The sequence below is a fragment of the Gymnodraco acuticeps genome, unplaced genomic scaffold (assembly GCF_902827175.1).
Source record: "Gymnodraco acuticeps unplaced genomic scaffold, fGymAcu1.1, whole genome shotgun sequence".
NCBI classification, from domain to species: domain Eukaryota; kingdom Metazoa; phylum Chordata; class Actinopteri; order Perciformes; family Bathydraconidae; genus Gymnodraco; species Gymnodraco acuticeps.
In genome coordinates, this window is record NW_022990699.1 from 1,107,634 (window position 1) to 1,131,931 (window position 24,298).

The 24,298-nt window shown below is 39.4% G+C and overlaps 1 protein-coding gene across 3 annotated transcripts in view; it reads left to right on the plus strand.

Moving 5' to 3' along the window:
- Positions 1–20,824, plus strand: part of pcdh11 (protocadherin 11) — a 142,000-nt gene extending 121,176 nt beyond the window's left edge. For 2 of the 3 annotated variants that reach the window (XM_034230915.1, XM_034230917.1), the window contains one exon: positions 16,440–20,824. In XM_034230915.1, coding sequence (XP_034086806.1) covers positions 16,440–16,909 — 470 coding nt within the window. In that variant the 3' untranslated portion in view covers positions 16,910–20,824. The remainder of the gene's footprint in view (positions 1–16,439) is intronic. The other variant, XM_034230916.1, reaches the window with a different exon arrangement.
- The last annotated feature ends 3,474 nt before the right edge of the window (positions 20,825–24,298 follow it).

Here is a 24,298-nt window from a genome sequence, read left to right on the forward strand (position 1 = left end):
TCATGTTCTGTACATTCACCAGATTTCAAAATAGGCTTTCATCAAAATGACACCATCTAAATCCTATTGTGGCAGAACAAGGCAGTGTTCTCACAATCAAATAGAAAAGGAATAATGTTGTATCTAATTGCAGTTTCTTCACTATATTCACCAACTGGGTCTAATCTAGCTCTATTCATGGCCGTGGTAATCACAACATAGTCTGTGCTGCAGAATTACTGCCAAACATAATTCAGGCTGTTATGATTACACAACTGGCGTTGGCAGGAGCCTACAAAGCCATCAATATAATCTACATACAGTACAGTTGGTTGTTTTCATTGATGTCTTAATATTCGAAGGAACACTGGACCTGAGCGAGTTACTTTATTCAGCTCTATTGAAATTCAATCAGTGCTGCAGCCACTCGCTCGCTCTGTAAAAACCTGCTGCATCCACAATATTGTTCTGCCTATTTGTATGTGACGGGAGGTCCCCTCTCCTGCCACGCTTCTACAGTATGAGGATTGGGTACAGTAAGAAATCAAATCATCTGCTGAAACAACAGCTGTTTGTACTTGTCTAATGGCTGCAGGATGACTGTTCATATCGTGGCTCGTTGAAGCTGTCACAATTCATTAATCTTGGGCCTGTCTGTGGGGCCACACTGTCAAGTTGTTTTTGGATTGGACATCTGTGGCTAGACAGAAGCAGGACACATTATTTAAGCAGGCACCTCACACATTTGCTGTTACTATATATACACATTGATGCATGTAAAGTTTAGTAACATTTATAAATACATTTTAATATAAATATTAAGTTAACAAGAGTAAAACACATATAAAACATGGATTTTTGTGGGCATTCGGTAAGTGAGCAGCAAGCTCAGCCATTGGACATTTCTTGAAGGTGGGGTTTATGCATGTCTGTTGCTCACCCTTGTGCAATGCTGAATGTGTTGTAAGGTGGATGCATTGCTGGTTAAACGCTGCAACAGAGAGCCCTGCAGAGATACCTCGGACCGAATGGCACATCAAGCAGCTTAGCTGCAGTATTAGTGAGGCTTAAAGTAACTTTTCAATACAGCAAGACATTGAAAAGAGACACTGAGGGACACTATATGCCCTCTACTGGTTGATACAAGCAAATCATTGAGGAGAGTTTGGTGCCTTCCTTATGCGTTCACTTGACAATATTACTAATTTTGTAAATTTGTATAACAAAGATATTGCATGTAAATTATGGCTAAGTTGAATTATTATAGGCACTTGATTTTGAATGGAACTTGGAAATAGAGGCACATTGTACAATAATTAAAGAAAGGGAGATTATTTATTAATTTGTTCATCTACTTATTGCTGCTGATGTTTGCAAATTGGAAGAAATGAATTATAACAGCATTGAAGCGTTAAAGTGAGATGTACAGTTTCGCCCAACCCATAATTACTTTTTCAAAGACTAGCCTTGGAAGTAATTAGAGGTCGGTATAAAAAACACTAACCATTCAGATAATCAGCCTGCCATTAACACCTTAGGACTGTATTCAGTTATCAGCTTGACCCTACTTGAAGAATACACTGTCTCTGCCTGATTTGCAGACTTTCCTCTTAAGACACAAAGTGTTAGTGGAATGATTGGTGCAAAGGTCACCATGTAATACTCCCAGCATTTACAGCTTTACATGGTTAAATACATGTTAATATCAAGTTAGACCGAAAATTAAACCTGTCTTAGGGAAGCCTAGACACCCTTTGATTTGTATATTAAAAGATGACTTGATAAGAACCCATTTCAATTGTATCAGACACAACTTTTGGTTGTTTCCTGATCATACAGTATGGTCAATGTTCATTTGGCAACAGGTATAAGTGCAAATAACTGAATAATATCTGCCTGCTTTTAGAAGCGCATCAACAGCTTTAAGGAAAAACAATTATTGACTTTCAGTATGAAGTTTTATTAATGGTTAATTTAATTTTGTACAGTATTTCAGCTGCAATAATTGATGCACCATCCATAGATCATTCTTTTCACAAGGAGGGAAGACAGCATCCTATTTAATGTTGTTATTTTCCCATTAACACCCTAGAAAACATCAAAGGAAGAGTGATTTAATTAACAATGAGAAGAGTCTGTGTACAGCCGTCTGCATTTTGCAAATTACTCTTTGCTGAGAATAAGAGACTTATCGGGTCCATACAGACATCGCTGCACACCTCAAAAGAAGTTGTGTTGACACAAGGAAGGGGAAAATACATGTCTCCCCCTGACAGAATTATCCTCTTCACAGGTATTTTCAGTTTACAGTTTCCAGGTTGGAAAATAATACCCTTTCTTCTTCTGCCAGTAGAGTTTACAATTCTTTGTTGTGTGCTCTGTGAAGTGTGGACTGACTGCACGAGAAATAACGAGGAGCTAAGTGCCGTATATGGAATATCATTGTGATTTGTTTCTTATAGCATTTGAATTCTTGATAATTGTTTATGCATGGAAAGTGTCCCAAGGAAGCTGTTTCATAATGATTAGTACATTCTTGCCACTTGGGTTCGGAAGCTTTTCGCCTGTTTACTCCTGGCTAAGATGTTCAATATAGCCCTGCAGACTATAAGAGAAGTGCTCTCAACATGTTTAATCTTAAAAATGGATACTATTTCAAATGGAAATGGAAAGAAATACCATTTGGGGCATGTTAACCACTTAATTGTACAACCCTGCTCTTTAAAGACCTGTATGAATCAAAGCGCAATAGAAAAGAGGATTGAAGCCAGATGCATTCCTCACATCTCTAAGCACTGAACACATTGCTGCGATTGTATTAGCAGTGCAGCTAGTTTGATTAAAGTCATTCAATCTAGCAAACTTAACATCTCAATGATGTTTTAAGGTGAGGTATGATGTCTGATTATACTTCCATAATGAAATATGAATAGAAATGACTTGGGTCACATGCTTGCAAATTAGAAAATTAGTTTATACTGCTTGTCAAAGAGATGGATGGTTAACATCCGGCCTTTCTTCATTCTGACTTGAATATGTTGACTCCCTGAGAGCCAGTGTAAATGAATAGAGTGGATGTGGAGTGGAAGAGAGATAATGAAAGAAATGCTACAAACCCTGCTGTATTGGAATCCAACATAAACGTTTTTTCGGACTGTATCCGCACTGCCTTTTTTTCTTATTGTATGGACAACCTGCAGAGGAAGTGGCCTGCTCCAGTGCATGCCTTAATAATAAAACAGAGTACCTGAAATGTTCCCCTCAAAAAGAGAATAACATCTCAAAAATAAACAGAAGAAAGTCTATAAGAGAGAGCATAACAAGAGGTGGAGACAGGCAGAGAGAGCAAAGGCAAAGGAGGAACGAAAGAGGGAGAGCAAAATAATTGTATTTTATTTCAAGGGGTGACACTTTTAAACAATTCAATATCATACCCGTGTTTTGTTGCACTGTTCCTCCTCCTGCGTGACATTTCTGGGTTAGAAAGTGCCTAAAACAGCTCACCATTGCCATGTTTCACATCAATTCACATTGAGATATCTGCATAGAAATGATCTGTTTCTCCGTTGAAGAGCGCTCTGGCGCTATTATTCTGGATTTAAGTGAGCCACCACCACAGGTGAGAGGAAGGAAGGGCAAGGCAGAATGATGTTGTGATAGAAATGTCACATGTAATATAATCACAGTTATTGCAAAGGTGTACTCAATTGTTCTTCAATGCCTGTTAATTGTGTGGCTAATGCCATTTTTGAATGTCATTGTAACTCACATTATTTCAGGGAAGAATGAGGAAAACGTTTCCGGTTCTTTATCATTTATTTTAATCATAATTTTCATTATAGCTTGAATCAATCATGGACAACCTTTAGTACAATTCGATTAGCAACCGATTTCTTGCGAAGAGAAAAAATAAAGCCATCAAACCATGTGACAGAGGCTTTTAAGGCTGTTTAGAGTTAAATGTTAATCCATACAAGATTTTAAGTGCTACAACCTTTAACTTAATAACAATAATATTAACAATATAATTTGTAGACCTAACTTGCTTGTTTTCCCTTGATTTCCACACCTGATTTTAGCTTGCACCCTGACTGTTTATTGCAGATGATGCTGAGGAGTGAGTGTGGAGGGAGGGTAGTGTGAATGTCATCAATCAGCATTAACCATCAGCTCTGAGCTATTGACTGATGATTCACCATGGCAGAATCTCCTCTGACTCCAAAATGAAAGGCAGCAGCGGCAGCAGCGGCAGCAGCGGCAACGTGAGGCACAGACACTCAGTTGATTGGCACCTCATTGAGTCTGGCGGGGGAGCCTTTGATTGCACGAGCTGTCAATATCACATAATTGTTTTTCTTACATACATGGTGCCCTCTGTTTTTGCAGCAGGCTCTACTATTCAATTTGCCTTCACGGCATTGTGCAGCTACTTTGTAGAACTTACTATCTTGATCTATTATCATGAAGTGCACCCATCAGCTGGCCATACAGTGATTTTATAGCTGCATTTACCCTGATGTTGACTCTTTGAGCTAAAAATAGTGTTGGTACAATACAATCACCCAATATTTCATCGTAACATCAGTGCATTAGGATTCATAGCCCATACAGTACCAGACAGCCAGATTAGCTGCATATGGTTGTAAATCTGTCCTTCACAGCTACCCAAGGATGTATCAGAGTAGCCAGTTATGCCTTGAAGCTTTAATTGGGCCACTTTCAATTATCACATTAAGTGTGTTACTGGAATACATATACTGAGCACACTTCTGTCTTGACAAGGAGAAACTCAGCGTGTATTCACTGAAGTCAGGTTAAAATTGAGTTGAAATTTCTTCTTAAATGGCACCCATAACTGCCAGAGAAATTGTTCAGTGCTGAGAGAGCAACACCGCTCTCCACCCCAAGGTCAGCGGAGAAGATGACATTTAATTGAAATTGAAACTGTCTACCTGATAGTTTGAAATAATTAGCAATATCATAGCAGCGAGAGGAAGAGTCTGGGATGACAAAAAATAAAGAGGACATCATGCAGCTCCAGATAAAAACTGCAGACTGGTGGCAAGTCATCAATTCTGGTGAATTGAATGTCACTGTGATTGACTGGATTTGAGTCTGGATGTCACACATGAAACTCAACAAGTAATGCAAACAAGACATATGATACTGAAACTCTGCCAATAAGGAGATGTGACTAGCAGTCTCTCTTTTCCTAGGAAAGTGTATCACTGGAGCTGCTTTGACCCAGGGTCTCATGCAATGGCCACTGAACGTTAATGGAAACAAAGCCTCTTGCCTCTGGCAGATACATTATTATGCATGCATGCCTCCTAAAATCCTCCACCCTGTACTGGTGGCTTTCTCCTCCCACCCGTAAAACAAACTCTGCCACCCCTCACCCCTGAAAGATTTCAGAAGTCACTTCTGCAGGGCCCAACATTTCCGCACCAGTTAATAAAGGGGAAATGGATTGTATCAGTGTTGCTGTCTTTGCTCATAGTGAATAGGAAATTATCATAGAGATGAGTATTGGTGCCTTCACACACTGAATTACATCGGGGTGATCCTGTTTTTCTCTGTCACACACTCGCACACACAAACGCAATAGCTTGAAATAAACTGCAGGCTGAAATTGGCTATAGTGATGTCATCGTAAGAGTGGAGGTGGTAATAAGTCAGGAAGCTCTGGCTATTTTCTCACACAATTCTACAGACACCAGGACATTCAGGGCTTTATTTTTGCAAACTTCCTGTCTCTCCAAACCTTCCCCAGGCTCTGCTAAGACATGTCAACATTAGAGTTAATATAAGATGCCAGGCAGAAAAATATGACGTAGCCATGCCTCTTTGTGGGGGAAGAATGTAATAACTGACATAAAGAGGATGGCACCCCGAGAAAAACAATATATACAAGAGTCCTCAGGGCCTGATAGGCACACAAAATCAAAGATGTTCGGTGTTAATATCTGATAGTTATCGCTATAGGCAAAACAGCATAAAAGACATTGAGGGCAATGGGTTGATGGAAGCCTCGAGAGCAAAGCGGTTGTGTGGCTATTTTCACCGTGTTCTCCTCTGTGGACTGTTGTAACCACTGGAGCATTCTCTTCATCATCGCAGACAGAACACAATCAGCGGACCTACTTTCTGCTTTTGCCCTTTTATTTTATTGGATTTTTTTCTGTTGCGACTATTTTGAAACCAAATAGGAGCTGTTTTGCCACCCAAGAAATTAGAGCAGTGCTGTAGACACTAAAGATGGTTTTCCCGCCCAAATGGTCTGATTGAATTGTGATGTACAATGCTAACAATATATTCAGATCAAATCTAAAACTGTGAATAAGACAAATTATATGCTTCACCATAATACAAAAAAAATGTTTTTTAAGAACTATGGCCAATGATTTATTATAATCAGTATGCAATTCCTCAGTTAGAAGTAGAATTGAACTGACTACAAACTAATTACATTCAGTTATAATTGCATTTGTACTTACATGATATAAAAAAGCTTGAGCTAGAGTAGTGTATAAGATCACCACACATATATTATGTGCAGTTAATTTGTGTCAATAGCACTGTGTGATAGGACTAGCTTTTACATAGCTTTTGTATTGTGTTTATGTAAGGGCAACAGTTCTCATGATGAGACAGCCTGGTTGTTTGGTCTGAGAGTGAAACTGTAATGAATGCGTTGCTTCACTTAGAATGCTGATACAAACAGCAGCAAATGGAGGCTTTTCCTTTCCCGCGGGTAAAATGAAGGCACTGCAGCAACAGTTATTTAAAGTATCGAAAACGTTGATCAAATCAATTTTTCAGAAAAATCTAGCTGTTCATTTCACACCTGTTTTGCTTATGTTTCAGCTACTGTCATTTTACATAGTCTCTCCCCCGTGTGTCTATATGTATCCGTCACTCAGGCTGAACATTGGGAATGTTAGATGACAATGCCTGCACTCAACACACCCCAAATGAAGTGCTTGGTGACAGAAACATTAACCCAAGCCACTGAGTACCTTCGTGATTTTAGTGAAAGCATATCTGTCAACAGGGCCTGGAGGAGTAAAAGGTATATATCTGAACTTTCAACAGCTGGTGTTTGGGTGGAGTTTTGTGACAGTCAACATCAAAACAGTAAAAAGCAACGCTGTGATTTATTGAAAGTGCCCCTCGGATCTGCTTTCATGTTTGCCAGCGATACATTATATGACTTCTCTGCTGCTTTCAAGAACATGGCGATGCGGATGAATTAAACATGTTAAGCAGGAACCGGTCTTTCTCTGAAAGCTTTACCCTTTTCATGATAACCCCTTTTTAGACATTCAGTGGACTTATCACAGCGTATAAATAGGACAGAATTCATTATTCAGGGGAGGTTTCAGTGAAAAATTAATAGTTGTCCCTGGAGGAGAATCTGTGGCGCTCTGGAAAAGGAAAACCTTTAAAGATTACATGCACTGGGGAATCTGGACAGAGTCTGCCCCTCATGTTAAAACCTTTACCATGCTACACTTCACACTGATACAGCAAATATAAGTTTGCTCAGCACTAATGACTGTGACTAATACAGTATACAGTCTGCATTCATACCTAAGCTGTCCTCATAATATGTTGAGGCTGGAGGAAGAAACAGAAAAAGGATAGCATAGTGTCCTCTCCTGACACTGACGCCTCATATAGATTACCATTTTCACGATGCCTAGTCGGACAAAACACAGGGACTTAAGCTGTTGACATCTGAAGAGTGACTCTTTTTTGTTACTGTACAATAAACACACACCAAAAACTCAACACAAAATGTACAGCAGGTCCTCCTCTCAGCTATAAGAGATTACAATTTCCACCATGCCCAGAACACTCATTCACTGAAAACTTGCCGCCGCTGGTGCCGAGTGGTTTTCAGCCTGCCAGTTATCCGTTGAAAGATGGTCTTCACGATGCCTTTGTATCCACTTCCTATCTGCCCGGCCATGGAGGCAATAACAGTAATGTATGGCTAAGGGAAAACAGAGCTAATCATCAATGACTGCAAGATATATAGCATATGCAGTGGCACCTTGTTTATTACCCTCTCTTCTCCTCCTGCTGAATCCATCGGCTATAGAGTCAGGCTGCCAGATCCGCAAGCTTCTTCAATGTTAATTTGATTCATTCTTGTTTTCCATAATAATTGGGGGCAATGGGTCAGTGTGATGAATTTGCTAGCTACATGACACGGGATGGAGCACGGAGGTGGCTGTTGTACAGTTTGTCTCTCCTGTCTCTCCGCCATCATGTGAAGGCCTTGTTTTTATTAGCTATATTTGTTTGGACCTGCTTATGCTTCGAATTAGCTTTTAATTATTTCATTTTAAAAAGGGAAGCTTAGAGGGTTATAAGTGACATTTAATTTTTTAGATCAAAGTCATTGCCTAAAAAGTCATGATTGTTTGGATAGTATTCCTCCTAGAACAATCCAATCTTCTTGCAAATATCAAACAGCTAAAGTCAGGTCCTACTTAATCAGCCTATTTTCCATTATTTTCTAAAAAAAAGTACCACTTCCTTTTTATTCTGCGCTCTTTATTTTCATTTCCCAGACCTCACATTATCTACACAATATGGAAATGTTCAGACATTCATCCATGTGCAATGAATTTTAAGGTGGATTCACATTTTTAATCTCATAAATATGCATTTATGTATTGCTTTCTTGTCAGTGACAGCGCACCTACAGTATATCCACAGCATCGTCCAGTCCAGTGTTAGCACAAGTGACGACTCCCAAAGAACAGAATGATTTCCTGCTCTTGTATGACATTTTAAAGAGGGATGGTGTATGTGTGTGTGGGCCTCTGTGTGTGGTGGTTTCTCTGTGTGTGTGTTTGTGTGCATGTACCCCCCATAGAAACTCTGTGCCTCCTCCCCTGTGTGTCATTGTGGTGATGAGCGCTGATTGAAGATTGTTATGGTGTTTGCACTTCTCATCTATGTCGCCCACACTGTGTATTTGGCCAGGCCTGATTGTGTTGATGGTGACACCGGCATCTTGTCCTCTGGTGGGGAGGCCCAATAGTAGTCCAGCAAAAATGAAGGAGATGTAATCAACCAATGCCACACACAAAGAATCAAGTGTGAAGGAGAAAGCTGTGTCTGTGTTCTACCTTCCCAACTGTGCTCCTTGTTGATGGAAATCACACAATTACTTGTTTTGTTTGCCTGAAAACATTTTATGCTGAGGTGATGTGAAAATGTGAGGATTTTTCTGCCTCTGACAACAATGGAGAATTCAAGATAAAGGAATTAACATGAATTGAGTCCGTACATTGTGTTGGTATTGTATATTCTGAGTGGAGAAATGGGGTGCTTCAACCTACAACATGTTCTTAATCAATTGTAACAAAAAGAAAGAAACAAGTGCCCGGCACAGGGTCGCTCAAGAGATCCTTTCTCTCTTTGTGCACTTTGTCCTCTCTCTGTGCTTTGTTATTTGTTTTGGTGTTCTAATCTCAACCAAGTCAATAATATTCTTTGTTGTCTGAAATTGTGTGTCAGGAACAAAAAGGCCTCCTCCTTTTGTTGAAAGTACCTGTCTGCGACTTTTCACTCTCTCTCAGACTCCCAGATAAAGTAATCATTAGATGTTGTTTTCTGCCTGCAATTACTTTCAGTTACAATGGGTCAAACACTAGGAAAGCAAAAGGGGTCGAGAGGAGACAAGGCTAGATGGATTACAGGCGAAGAACTGTATAGGTCCCACAAGTGCTGATAAATACGTATGTGGCTCAGAGACTCTCCCTGTTCAGCGGCGTCTCAGTAAATGCATCAAAAGTAATTAGTCGGGAGTATATATGGACAACCTCGCTCCCCTCTTATCTGCATCACATTGTCTCCTTTTAAAAAGGCCATTCATTGCAAAGGGTACTATTTGTCTTTAAAAGCAAAGGAGCAATGCCTTTGCCATTTCTTATATCTTACTTTGTATCGCAGCTGCACAGCGTTGTTTCTAAATGTATGTTTCTATTGAGAAATGCACTTTGCTCTATCATTGCTCACTCCTTAGCATTCCTTGGCAGGCAGCTCTGAGAGCATGTGATAGCCGTATAGAATGGCTATAAGAATAAGACTCTGTATGGAGACACTTCTATCGTTTCATTCAACAGTCTATAATAAAATGTTTTGAATGAAATGATACAGTAGCTGTCTACCCCTGCATGTCTCCTTATAGATCTTAATACATGTCAGCCTCCTACATGGCACCCCTGACCTCTGCGGCACAGTTGATATCTGCCTTCCAAAGAGCACGCCAAGTTTTATTGCTACAATAGAATATTTACTTCCTCCTCGACGCCCTTGTCAGCAGTGACAATGACAGCTCTTATTGCCTTTACCAGGGATTATACAGTACCTCTTCCTGATAAAAGTAAAGAAATCCAAATAGCATTAGAGTCTGACGTGCAGTGGAAAGTACATTTTTAGTCTCATTGCTATAGAGACAGGCTTTCTCAGGGAAGTCACAGACCTTGCCTCTGTTTCTGCATATTATTATTTCATAGTTAAGGCAATGTGTATCCAGGACTTCTAAGTATTTCATATAGTTGTAATTTCTGCGGAAAGCAGACTCTTATGGGCTTTGTTATATCTTGAATGTAATCTTGAATTTAAGCGGGCTGTCATGTGTTTGTAATTCTGTGACAGTGAGATATTAGTCTCTCCTTCAAATTATGATTGCCAGAGCTCTGAAGAAAGTAATGGCATATTTTCAGTTCAGCACCGAAGGGTTTTAATAGTGCTATTATTATTAATGACCATCCATTTGCTTATCCAGATGATACGTTTGGAGTGGGTATGAGGCCCAGTGAAGTGAGAAAGTCTTGGTAATTACGATTTCTATTATTTCTACTGTGATTCTATTTGTTTGAAGAAAGCTTCCATATTTGTGTGGTTCTGTCTTCATGTGCACATGTAGCCTCAGTGTCTCTTTTTCTCTCACTCTCAAGCTCATCTTGTCCTTTATCACATTAGAATAATATGATAACGACAATATTTTTGCACTCATAATAGCTGTACTTATGGTTCTACAAGATGGTTATTTTACTCATGGTCAAAGACATGTTGGCCATTTCAAATATATAGTACAACCATATATCACCAACCATTAAACCTGTTTGAATTGACATTAAGAGCGCAAGGCTGTAGGTGATAATGCTTTGGGACTTGAACGGATTATTTTCTTGGCATAATAATAATAATAATAATAATGCATTACATTTTTTTATTAGAGCGCTTTTACAGGTGCTCAAAGCGCTTTACAAGTACACATTACACATATTAGACATGTAAGAGTCATTACTGCGGACATTACCCACAGGAGCAAATGCGGGTAAAGTGTCTTACCCAAGGACACAACGGCCTGACGCAGTGGCGGCCGAGGCGGGATTCGAACTAGTTATATTCTTGTATATATACGAACTTTTGCACTTTTGTAAATGTTGTGTAAGTACAATAAACAACTTTTGAGCGTTCAATTTCTTGTCTAAGTCAGTGAACATTTGAAGAAAACGACTGTTTTTGCCTCGTCTATCAAATCAGACAACAATTATATCTTGTATGGTGGGCTAGACATTTGAAATCCTAAAACAGCAAACATGTGACATAAAACCAACAAACCTACATTTAAATATGGTCATAGCTTAACATGGTTACATGGAGGAATTATGCACAATTTGTTATTCATTTGAAAATACTTGAGTATGATCAGTCAAAGTCAACTTTAATGTCAATTTTTCTGTGTGTTTGTACAGACAGAGAGATCGAAATAACGTTTCCAACAATCCCGAATACTAAATACAATAATACAAATATGTATATCCTCTATATATACAATCAACAGACATTTACACATGCACACATTAAGATCACACACAATCAATATATAAAAAAAGAAATACCTCACCAATTAACACAGTAGAATGAGTTAGAGGAGTAGTCCACCTTCCTGATGGCTGTTTGAGGAATCGAATGTCCTAGATGCATGCAATTATCCTTTTAATTAGCAATAATTAGTTTTTGCATGCTGTTATAATAGGTTGGAGAACTTAATGTGAAGCTCATCAAGATGTAACTGGCTCTGTCAGTAAATATCATCAACTGTCATGCTAAATATCTCATGCCATTGTGCTGAAAAGCCGTCTACTATGCATCCTATCTGCGTGCATGTGTTTCTGCCTGTCAGAACTTGTATGCATAAGTGAATGTCATGGCCATTAGAGAAAACAAGTACAATGAAAAGCATACTGTTAAAATATAAATATGAAACTCATAAAATGTCTCAACGTTACACACATCTTTGAACAACCTCATGTGTTTGAGCCTTGCACTGTTTATCATGGCTAATTCAAACTATTACCTCACCTTGATGGCAAAATGTAAACATTGATCTTTTGATTACCTACTATGTACAGTAATCTGGCCATTAGCATGCAGCAGCATGGGCCTTACAATGTTTATTTCACCTTATTATTTCAGCTTTATAACTTGCATTAAAGGTCCCATGTCATGCTTTTCTGGTTATTACCCGTCCCCTTGTGTGTTATGTAGCTTTTTCTGCATGTAAACGGTCTGCAGAGTCACAAACCCTCAAAGTACACCCTGTAGCGAGTAAAACTCTAACACAGAAAATACCTGTCTGTGCTGCCCCAGAACGCCTCGTTGGAGATTTCTCTTTTTCCATTTCCATTTACTTCTTGGGTATAGTGACGTATTACGGGTATAGTGACGTATTACGGGTATAGGGACGTAACGTCCGCGCAGCCGTCACGTTTGGACCAATCCGCGGACTTCCTCACACACACACACTCGGCGGGACGTTGCAAGGCTCGCTGCTGCAAGGAGCGGGACACTGAGCTGGCTCACTGGTGTGGGGTCGGCGAGACACCGCGGAACTCAGCCTGGGCACACACACCTGCAGACGGCCACTGGGCTCACAGGGAGGGGGGGGGCAGGAGCTCCAACAAGCCGTGTAGGACAGAGAGTGAATACACAGACTATACAGAGATGCTGTTTGAGAAACCAATGTGAGTTTGGAACATTGAACAATATAAATGTATTATAGTAGACCTCAACAATGGAATTATGATCAGTAGAAATGGCCATGACATGGGACCTTTAATACACCAAACAGAAATAGCAATACACACACAGCTAACTTTACCAGAAATATCTTATATTCACATCTAATTCGATTTTTGTAGTGGAGACTCAGGTGTGCCATGCATCGCAGTTAATGTTTTACATTAGAACAAAAATGAGTTTTCTTGGCTGGTTTAGAATCAGAGCTGCACTTTAAGGAATATTATTATCCATGAATCACCTGCATGTCAGCTGTTTGGAATACCACAAAAAGTGTTCGAACAAGCGATGTGAACAATAAGTTGAACACATCTACCAAATAATATTACATAATATAATAGATGAAGACTTTTTGAGGGAGATTTTGTTAAGACTGGATTGGAGGAGCTTCTTCTTTTCATTTAGGCTCATGAATGTGGTGGTGACCTAAACTGCATTACATCAAAATATATGTATGTGATACTCTGATTTATGGAATTGTTTTCCATATTTCTGTACTAAAGATATGGAATAAAAAACGAATCATTTTTGTATGACCACTAAATTGGATTTAATTGCAATCATATTACAGGTATTAAAGTGATTGATTATAACTTTTTTATCTTTTCTAATTAAAATATTAGGAAAGTAATCACATATTAAATACTGTGGGAAGGGGAATTCCAAGTTGTATTGAAGTGCAAAAAACACACCACACTTTTCTGTAATGTTTTGTATGCCATGCAGCATTCTCTAACCTCTCCCTTACAAATGTCCAACGCTTATACAAGCTGTAATGTTTGACCGCGCGGATGGAATGTCGGCTGAAGGTGGAAGCAGCGGTGTTCGATCTCAGGCTGGCCAACGGATGTGTTGATGTTGCAGAACAAGATTTCTGTAGGCTACCACTGTTATTGACCTTGCATATGACCATAAGATCAAAACCTAGGACTGTGGCACTGCAGGGGTGTCTGGAAATTCACCACAAAATAGTTAATAGATTTCGCTGCCCTGGAACAGAGCAGTCAAATTAGCCTAAAGGCTGTTTTGAATATGATATGAATATTATCACCTTATTCCTGGAGTCAATAGCAGTCAGTTGATTGCAGGTAAACTTGTGTTACATATTCATTCAAGTCAGCAGAGTAACTATAATAGTTTTGTTTCAACCCCATCACCACTTCTCAGAAAAGAACAATCATTTCAAATGAAAAGGTTTGATCCAAGCCATGATGTCTATTACACCCAATTGTTTGCCATTATCCCCACTTGTCTGCCATTCAAATTCCTTAAAAGGGAATGTAGAAAAGAATATTCTCAGCATCAGGGGATCCGTGGCGTCAGTGATGTGTGATTCCATCCCAAAAGCTCCGCGGGGTACAGTTGTTTCCCCTGAATACAAAAGACAACGGCATCACAAGCAGGCTGCGGCATACCTCTAGCTGACGAAGGCAGCCAGAGCTGTCAGCGACATCACTCACGGCGCGCTCCCACCCTCCCAAACCCGCCACCGCCTATCCAAACTATCCCGCTGGAATAGTAAATAGTACGGGCCCGTATCTTTTCTGTTAAGGCTGGATATGAAATATTGCATGCAGAACGGTGAGGCACTGAAGGCTGTTGAAACAGAACTGCTGTGAGTTCAAGCTGTGTGAAGTCACGGAGCCACAGACTTCCCTTTCATTTGTAAAATACGCTAAGTTAAAGACAGCTTCACCTATGACTGCAGAGATCATTTAAAGTTGAGGAGGAGAGAGAAAATCTGGCAGCGATTCAATTCTTAATGTGAGTGTTTCTGTTTGGAACATTTATTTGTGTGTGTCAATATGTATGCTCGTGGAATAAGAAGTTCATGGTAATAGCATTACCTCATCAAAAATGACAGTACCCTGAAAAGATATTACCAACAGCAGAAAATACTCGGAGAGAGATTGAGTCAGGGCACAGCCGAGACTTGGCTTGGCCCTTTTGTGCAAGCTCAGAGAATGAGAAAGCAGCATCCATTTTTGCCTTAATGAAGTTAGTGACCCTCTGAAAGGTGACACATTTACCGCCCAGGGGATTTATACACTCCTGCTCCAAGGCTCCAGTTCAATATTGAGAGGACAGATTCCACGTGGGCACTCCAAATATATCCTCACAATTTATACCAGGCGATTCATTTTCAGACACTGCTCTCGTAATTAAAGTTGACGCTGTGCTATTCAATCTGAGAAAATTATTTTGTGCATTTGGCCGTTATACAACCTTTTATTTTTTGGAGTCCGGACTGGAATCACTGATGTAGGGTAATCAGAAAATGACTTTTCATTTAGTAGTATTACATCTACAAGGTGGCTAAAAGATTTGCAGATGTTTGTGGAATAGAACATGCAGAAGTTGTGTGTGTGTGTGAAGGAAATAGTTGTCCCCGTGTACTGGGGTCTAAGACCGCTTAATTATTTATGGGATACTTACTTATGCAAATATACTAAATAATTTCTACATGACAGCTTGAAGCTGAGGCCTAGAGGAGCGATGTGATGTTTGAATGAGGACCCCTCTTTCCTTTGCATGGCCTAGGAAACATAACACTGCAGGCTCCTGGTTGCCTTGGTGCACACTGTTTTACATTCTAATTATCCGGCTTGACAGGCTTTATTGCTGAGGCTCAATGCTGAGGCCTCATCCCAGACTCATTCCACATGTGATGTCAGCACCGGGATAATGGGATAAGATAGTGCTTAGCCTTGCCCAGTCTCCTCCTTGTTCACTTTTCAGATTTGACTTGCAGTTCATATCTGCAACCTAAAGGCTGCCACAATTGACCCGTATATTAGAATTGGCTTAAAGGATCCTGGTATAATACTTTGTTTCCCCCAGCTCTTCCTTTTTGAGGTTTCTTATTTGACCAGATTTATTTTGGATTCTGAAAGATCAGAAGGGTTGAAGGTGTGCCTCTTTGACAGTGATTAAAATAAACAATGCTTTGTTAAGATGTTCATAACATATTTAACACCGCAAAGCCAATCCGAGACACAAACAGCGAGACATTTTGTTCTAACAATAATTAAGCTACAGGGAATTCCTTGCATATTGTAGGTAAACAGACAGAGTCATGGGAACGCCGATGGAAATGAAATGCTCTGTTGGTGTTTTTCTCATTACAAGATGAAATGAAACATTTATCACTGACTTTCATTCCATTAGAAGGCTGACATTTTGTGGGTCACACTGACAAGGCGACAACTTTCTTGTATTTATTAGGATTCATGAGTTTATGCGCTGCTTCTACAGCACCCCTGCAAAGTCATCGCGTTTCTAGCTGCACTCTCTGTATTTTCTGACCTGTTAGATTAACTGTGTTGTTTCCCCTCGTCTCTCTTTATGTTTTGCAGCCATCGAGGTGAACCTACAGAAAGCCTTGGCTGAGGCCTCTGAGACCTGTACCCAGGAGTGTCTGATACTGGGCCACTCCGACAGCTGCTGGATGCCCCCAGCCCTGGCCCAGTTCCAGGGTCCTGGCATAAACAGCCCCACCTCCACCCCCATCACCAGCGCCATCATCGGTACAATGCCTTCTTTTGGCTTCCAGCAGAGCTGCGCCCGGGGAGCCAAAGTTAACATGATCGGCATGGGGGTCATGGATGGTCGCCATACACTGGGCAGGTCTGTGCCCAAAAAAGATGATCTGGAAAAAGGGATCAACCGGCCGCAGTTCTACAACACCCTGGATAGACACTGCAGTAAGAAGGAAGACCTGATCAAAGTGATACCACTGGCGAGCTTCTCCTCCCATGGGCAGCAGACGCCCACTGGCGTGGGCAGCAGCTCTTTCTTACACGAGCACCAGTTGTAAGAGTAACAGACAGATCTTCATTAACCTGACATACATTTGACTTTGAATCCATAGACGGCTTGTGACTTTATTTATCAGTATGCGTACGCGTGGAGGTATGCATAATCTGAATAACTTTGACCAGCTCCAGCTCAGTTCTACTAATGAAGACTTCTGAGAATGGATTTGATCATGAAGATGTTGTTCAGACAAAACCACATGGGATCAGTCTGACAGCTAAAGCAGTTGAAAAAAAAAATGTAAGTCTTAACATAGCAGGCCCATGTATATTAAATAAAGGTAGTTCTATACCAAAGTAGTTCCATTGTAGAAAAAGATAATTTTGCTTTAGTTTGCTGATGTGTGCTTAGTGGTAAGAAAGGGCAATGTACGCTTGGGCCCAGCTTAGTGGGACTGTGTCCTAAAAAAAGCATTTCTTTGTGCAGAAACTCTTACAAATATACTCTGTGTTGAGTGAGCTAAATTGGGCTAAATGTTAATTATGAGCTCTGAGTGGATGGTGTTTCTGTTCAAGTTCTAGTGAAGTATTGCTCTGTACAACACGCAGCACAAACTCCTTTGGTGGTGGAATTTTTTCTTTTGTCTTGCCTGAAAGTGTTTCAGGAGTCTATTTTGGTCAGGGGACTGCAGAAGGATGAAAAAAAGTCTACAAAGCATAACTAGGCCAATGGTAGACAACACCGGTAATCTTTTGCATTCTACATTTTCACCATGGACCAGCACACAAAATGAAACCGAAAAAAACTCCTGCATGTCCACACTTGCACAAGATGTTTCTCATTGGGTAATTGCTCCATCTCTGCCAACTCTATTAAGAAAATGTTCACTTCTTGCATTATCTCAGCAGCTTAGTCTCAAAAGGCACAGACAGATGTGCTTTGTTTCCTTCCCTTTGTTTCTATCTTTCACATATTGCTGCTCAGAAACACTCACATACCATAATAACGGCTATGGAGCCAATTATAAAAAATCTCTATGTAATTATGTTGATGTGTGATGTCAGTAGCGACCCTCGTTGTGGTTAGAAGGTCTGGAATGGTTCTCTTGACTAGCTGGAAACATGCTCTGAATGAAAAGGTGGCAAGCACTGAGAAAATACAGCTTAAATTGCACCCTATCTTCTCACCATATTATTAATAACACCTTTTGTTCTTGCTATTAATTACTAGTGTGTGTTTCTACAACTCATTTGTGCTGCAACGTTTTTTTTATCAGTTTTTACCATGTGTAGACATTGGTATAATAGATCAGGGTACAAACATTTTTTAGCGCCCTAGTCTAACTGAATTATTGATTTTAATATTATTGTTTGCAGTTATAAAGATAAGCATTGGCACAATTTGAAAGGACCTCCCTGCAGGCTGCCTATCGCCATGACTTCCTCATGCATACACTGCCTATCTGCCTGTGTGTGTGTGTAAATTGTACTGATGATGATAACTGCTGTAACAGATTGAGTGCAGTATAATCTATTGCTATGGAAATAAGTGACTTTGCTGATATCCATTTTTCTTTCAGTAAAATCCAAGCCAGATGTCTACATCATCAGGTGTATGATTCATGCGATTAATTTTCCCGTACCATCTTGCAAATTGGGAACAGGCCTAAACCTATAATGCAACGTGGCATTCTCTAGGGAATGGCGCAGGGTAATTTGTGTTTGCTTGGTCTTAGCAACCACACCTATTCTCTCTTTCATTTTGGGTCAGGACTTATCGTTATAAGAGGATTTATCTGAGAGTCAGTAAAATGATCACTTAAAGGAACATTGTTTCAAGGACACGCAAACAGGGCAATTCAATTTCACCTCAGTCAATTACGAAAATGAATTTAAATCAAAACGAGCAACAAACAACTGTGGATTGAAAATGTCCCACTATGGGAATCCAATTTCAGCTCATTTATTAATACCTTGTTTTTCCTCTTATCGCTTTTAATCTAATTTCCTTGTTATGATATAGACATGCATCTCCTAATGGTATGAATAATACATATTTGTAAAAAGCAGCACATATCAAGAAAAAATACAAACTGATATCACTGAAAAAAGGAATTGTGTGACTGACAAATGCAAATCCAACCCTCTCTTTTTTAATCCTAATGTTGCCTCAAAAAGTATTTTCAGCCTGTTTACAATCATGAGAATAAGTAGGGCAAACTAATTCCTGGTTGGATCTTTTCAACAAAAATAAAGAATAAAAGAACAATTAGGTTTTCATTCATTAACAATAACAAGGACAGACAGTTTCTGCTGGAGAGTTTTTCAATAGTACACATAAAGGGAGAGAATATCCATGAAATGTATACAAAATAAAACACAAAAATGTGATTGTTTGAAATAATGTATCCAGTCACATGTGTACAGTAAGCACATAATTACTTATCTGTAATCCACACTGTGTTTTAACTCACCTTGCCTACATAACTCTTGTGTATTTTAATAAATCCGCTACATTAATTAAAAGACATCTTCTAGAAGGAATAGATTAAAAACTGCATGAATGTACGTATTTAGGCTGTTGCTTTTATTACAAACATGACGTTTTGGTCTACTGCAGTCCTATTTTGTTTGATCATATAACCGTCTGGAGGCAAAAGTGCCGGTGCTTGATTCATTTATTTTTCAAACAAAGAGCATACCATATGAATGTGCATTTGTTTTTCTGGGATGATGCTCCCCTGAGAGTAAGTAATGTCGCTCTGTGTCAAAGGTTTTCATCTTTCACAAAACACACAGTGAAATAGATCACAGGTGTCCACTTTGCATGATTCTGCTCTCACTGTTATTTTCCTATTTTTCTGAGTCACTCTGCCCCAAAAGCAAAAGATAGTATACATAAAACTGAAGATAGCTTTTTCATGTTCAGAATGTTTCTATTCAAAATGTGTGTCATGATTACCATGTCAATGTGTCTCATGATTTGCATGAACTGTTTGGACCTCCACAAGGTGTTTCTCGACACTTGACTATGTAGTTCATGCATCCATCATTATATTCAGTGTCAATATTGATGTTTACTGCTCTACCTGTTTGTCTGTCTTATGGAAGAAAACAAATGTTACACGGTGTAAACATTCAAACTTTGTGAAGTGTGCGTACCACTTATGCCTCTACGTACACACACATATCTATCCTGACAGGTAAACTGGATTTTAAACTGTACATAGCAGTACCCCTGTGAACTACTATAATGAACACAACATGAAAATACATACACAGTAAAGAATAAAAAAGCGACAGGATAACAACTGGAATTCACTATGTTGATAAAAAGGTAAAGGGGAAACCATAAGAAATGATGAGATGACGATCTCTCTTGTAATGTAAATGAAAACATATGCATAATATTGATGGGAGTGTGATTGAATGTGTTTATAGGTGATCCTGAGAGAATGTGTGTGTGTCTCCTTGCATGTATGAGCGTGTGTGTGTGTGTGTGTGTGTGTGTGTGTGTGTGTGTGTGTGTGGTGTGTGTGTGTGTGTGTGTGTGTGTGGTGTGTGTGTGTGTGTGTGTGTGTGTGTGTGTGTGTGTGTGTGTGTGTGTGTGTGTGTGTGTGTGTGTGTGTGTGTGTGTGTGTGTGTGCACACATATGTGTACTGGTATGCACCTTGCCAGGATATTTTATGTACACAAATGTATCTTGTATAAAAACGATATCAAAATATGATATAAGACTTAAGTATATGCTTGTAATTGGTCATTGGTGAGTAAGTTCAAGTTTTGCTTTGACAGAAGGCTTCGATTGCTTGCCAGCAAATCTGTATTGGTTAGTTAAAGCTATACAGTCTGTGTTGTCATGCCTTTGTAAAATATCCCATTTAAATCTATGAAAAAAATGACCTTCCATATGGTGAAATGATTTTTCTTGTCATTGAGTTTTACTTGAGCCATTAAATATTGAGTCCTCAAAGAATGCACGGATCACGCTTGTCCTTCACTTTACATTGTTGTTTGATTAGGTATTGCTGAGAGCATTGTCATATCAGTGATAGATGTGACATAAGGGCATACTGTCACACTATTCAAATTATGGCAATTACAAGCTAATGATATAAGACCCATCAAATTGGACATGGCATTTCACCTTCATCATTTCTGAAAATGAATACTGTACCGCTGGGAAAATAACTCAACCTATGACATATGTGTATATTTATGTGAAAAAAGAAGAAAGGTAACTCTTATTAAACACGGTAAGTAGCACAGATACCATGAGGAGTATAGGCTGAAGTAGGGGTTACTTTAACATCTCAAATAAAGCACTGAGCAGCTTTGTTCTTCAATATTTGAAGCAGCTAAGGGTTTAACATGCTAGTTGACCAAAACGTAATGGTGTAATTGCAGCCAACAAAACACTCTGTTTGTCCTTAATACAAGAGAAATGCCACATTGCAGCTGTTCAGTGTTCAATTGCCATTATAGTGACATACTGGTTACATACCAGTGTATAAAATAAGGGCGCAATTTCCCTAAAGTCAGCCATAGATTTCCAAAGAGCTGTATACATTTTTTTCTCCACCGAACATGGACCCGAGTTACCCAGCAGCAGAGTGACCCACGATAGCACCCAACTGTCCCTCAAAGCAGCCATATCCTTGATCTTAAGCCTTAATATAAATTAAACGGGTGATTTAGGGAAATAAAAATACTCAGTTTTTGGTCTCCGCCAATTCCTGATAAAATATAGTATTGGCCACTAAATGTTCCACATCTGGTTGCCAACTTTGTTGTTTGCTGCTGTGTAGCTGGGCATACCGAGATTTCAAAACAGCTGCTCACAACAAATATAAAAGGCCCTTTATTTTAATTATGCTTTATTGTTTGTAGTTTGTGTACAACCAAAACCATTTAAATAAAACATCTAAATTATTAAAATGTGTACATATAGAATAGATTATTGGATTTATACTTAAAAATAAAGTATTCAAAAACAAGGGAGAAAGAAAATAGATGAAAAATAAATAAATTCACACACCAGAGTCCCAGGTCTTATTTATATCCTTGTGTACCCACCCCAACATACATTCAGCCGCAGAGGATATACACATGTATGTTTACATGAGAGTAAATCAAACTAAATATAAAATTAATAAATCGTCTAAAGGGCACTCTGATGGAATCTGTTTAGGAAGGGCATAAGCACTCATCGATCAATTCCCACATTTTTGATTTGGTACAAATCAATGAGCTTCCCGTCACAAGGTCGTTCCTCTCCTCATTATACTGTTCAGCCATTATCATACCAGAATGGGCCAAAGGCTCTAGGAAATAGCCTATACATTTCAGAGGAAAATCAATAGAACACAATAAACCTTAAATTTAGCATTTTGGTTCTAAGGCCAAGAACTTAATAGTACACATTTAAGCCAGGAATAAAAAGAAGAAGAATATTTTAATTTATGTGTCATGACTCTCCTGAATGTCAACTTTGATTCTTTGTAGACTCACTGTGCATTATAATCTCACAGCACCTTCGGTAATATCTGGATGCTTTCTATTGTACCTGTCGTTATGTGACCTCACGTACAGTAAAGATATAGAAAGCTTTGTACATTGCATTTTAGTTGTTTAGTTTTCCTTATTTTCCTTTTTTTGGCCATTGCTTGTTTTATAACTTTTTGTGTATCCATCCATCCATCCATCCATGTAACCCACCCCTCCATCACTCCTTGTGTCCATCCATCCATCCATGAGCTTTGATGCCTCAAAGGCAAACTCTGCAACAGTTTCGACAATCCCCCTGGGCAACGTGTCCTACCCGAGGCCCTTCTGCCTTAATGCTTTATCCACTGTGCTCTTATGAATACAAGCCTTCAGAGGGGAAACTTGAAGCTTACAGTATGGTGCCGGGGTGGATGTTCACAACAACAGGACATGACAGGATATTTTGGCACTGACTCGTAACTTGTGCGACACAAAGAGACATGTCCTGTATCTCGTAACGTGCCAAAGGCTTGCTGGACTGTCATCTTGCCTCATCTTCAGCATATGTTCAGTCCCCAATCTCCTTAAGAGAGCCGGCTGTGACCTGCCCCATTGCTTTTCCATGGTAATTGGCTAATAATGAGACAGTGGCAGTGCAGAGGATGTCGACACTGTCAAAACATGTGCATACACAAATACACCAATCTGCATTTCCAGTAATTACTGAATATTTAAACAGAAAGGACTTTGTGATTTTAACAGCACGCTGAGTGCTTGTTTCTTTTCTCACCCCACACACAAACCCTCCATCCCCATGTGCTAACAAGCCAACTTATTGTAAGCCTACTTAGTTCTCAAGGTGTCATCTGTTGAAGTGTCAGGAGAACATATAGAGATTGTCAAATAGTACACTCATTTCAAATTGTAATTAAACTGGCCATCAGCTACCTTGAGGCTGTTTAGTCAACAGCAGGGCACTAATTACTATAAGATGACCTTTGGAATAATATCTGGTGAATTATTCATAGTTGAGGAAATTGCTTCGGAGACATGCCAACGACATCCAAGGGACGGTAAGTGTACACACACAGAACATTCCACTCAAAGATTTCAGCTTTGCCATGGAATGAGGTCAGCAGACGGATGAAACTGTAGCTTTTTTGTGTTAGAGAAATAGAGATGGTTTTGATAAGCCCTGAACGACAAATGAACATTTTCTGAGCAAAAAGACGAATATTACTAACCAGAAAATAGACTGACTCATGTAAAGTGAATGTACAATATTTTGGAGAGAGAAGATAGTTTTGTCACAGGGTGGCTCAAGCAGCAATAGTATCCTGCTGTGTTGAGACTTTTCATGGTGGACTTAACTTTTCCGATTGTGCTGGTGATTCTACGATGGTTTAACATGACAATAAACATATTTCCTTTCAAGTCAGAATGCAAACTGAAAAGATTAACTGTTAAAAAAATACATATTGTTAATTAAATGCAATGAGATGAAGATATGGGGAAATAAAGAGAGAAGAAGCAGTGGCAAACACTTTTCAACAAAGTCCTCCTCCTGTGGTGACTTTCAAAAACCACCAACAGCATCTACTCCCGCCTGCTTTAAATGTTTCCCATGGTATTCTGCACAGAGAGGGCAGAGGTCGTTAAATGTTTTCCTTCCATCTCAGCTCAACTTTAGGGGCACTCTGCAGAAATTACTCCGGAGACCTTGCACAAGAAGTCTCCACATCTCCATTTGACATAAATACATAAACAGCGGTGAAAAGATTCGTCAAAGCTACTGCAACATGTGGAAGTCACCAAATATGAACTTGTTGAGAAATATAGTTGATGTGTTTTTAAATCAGTGCTGCAGGCTGTAAGGCAAAGACTGATTTTTTAAAATGGCGACTTCCAGGTTGCCAGTGTCTCTGTTATGAAGTCACAAGTAGTCACCCAGTGGACTGAGCAC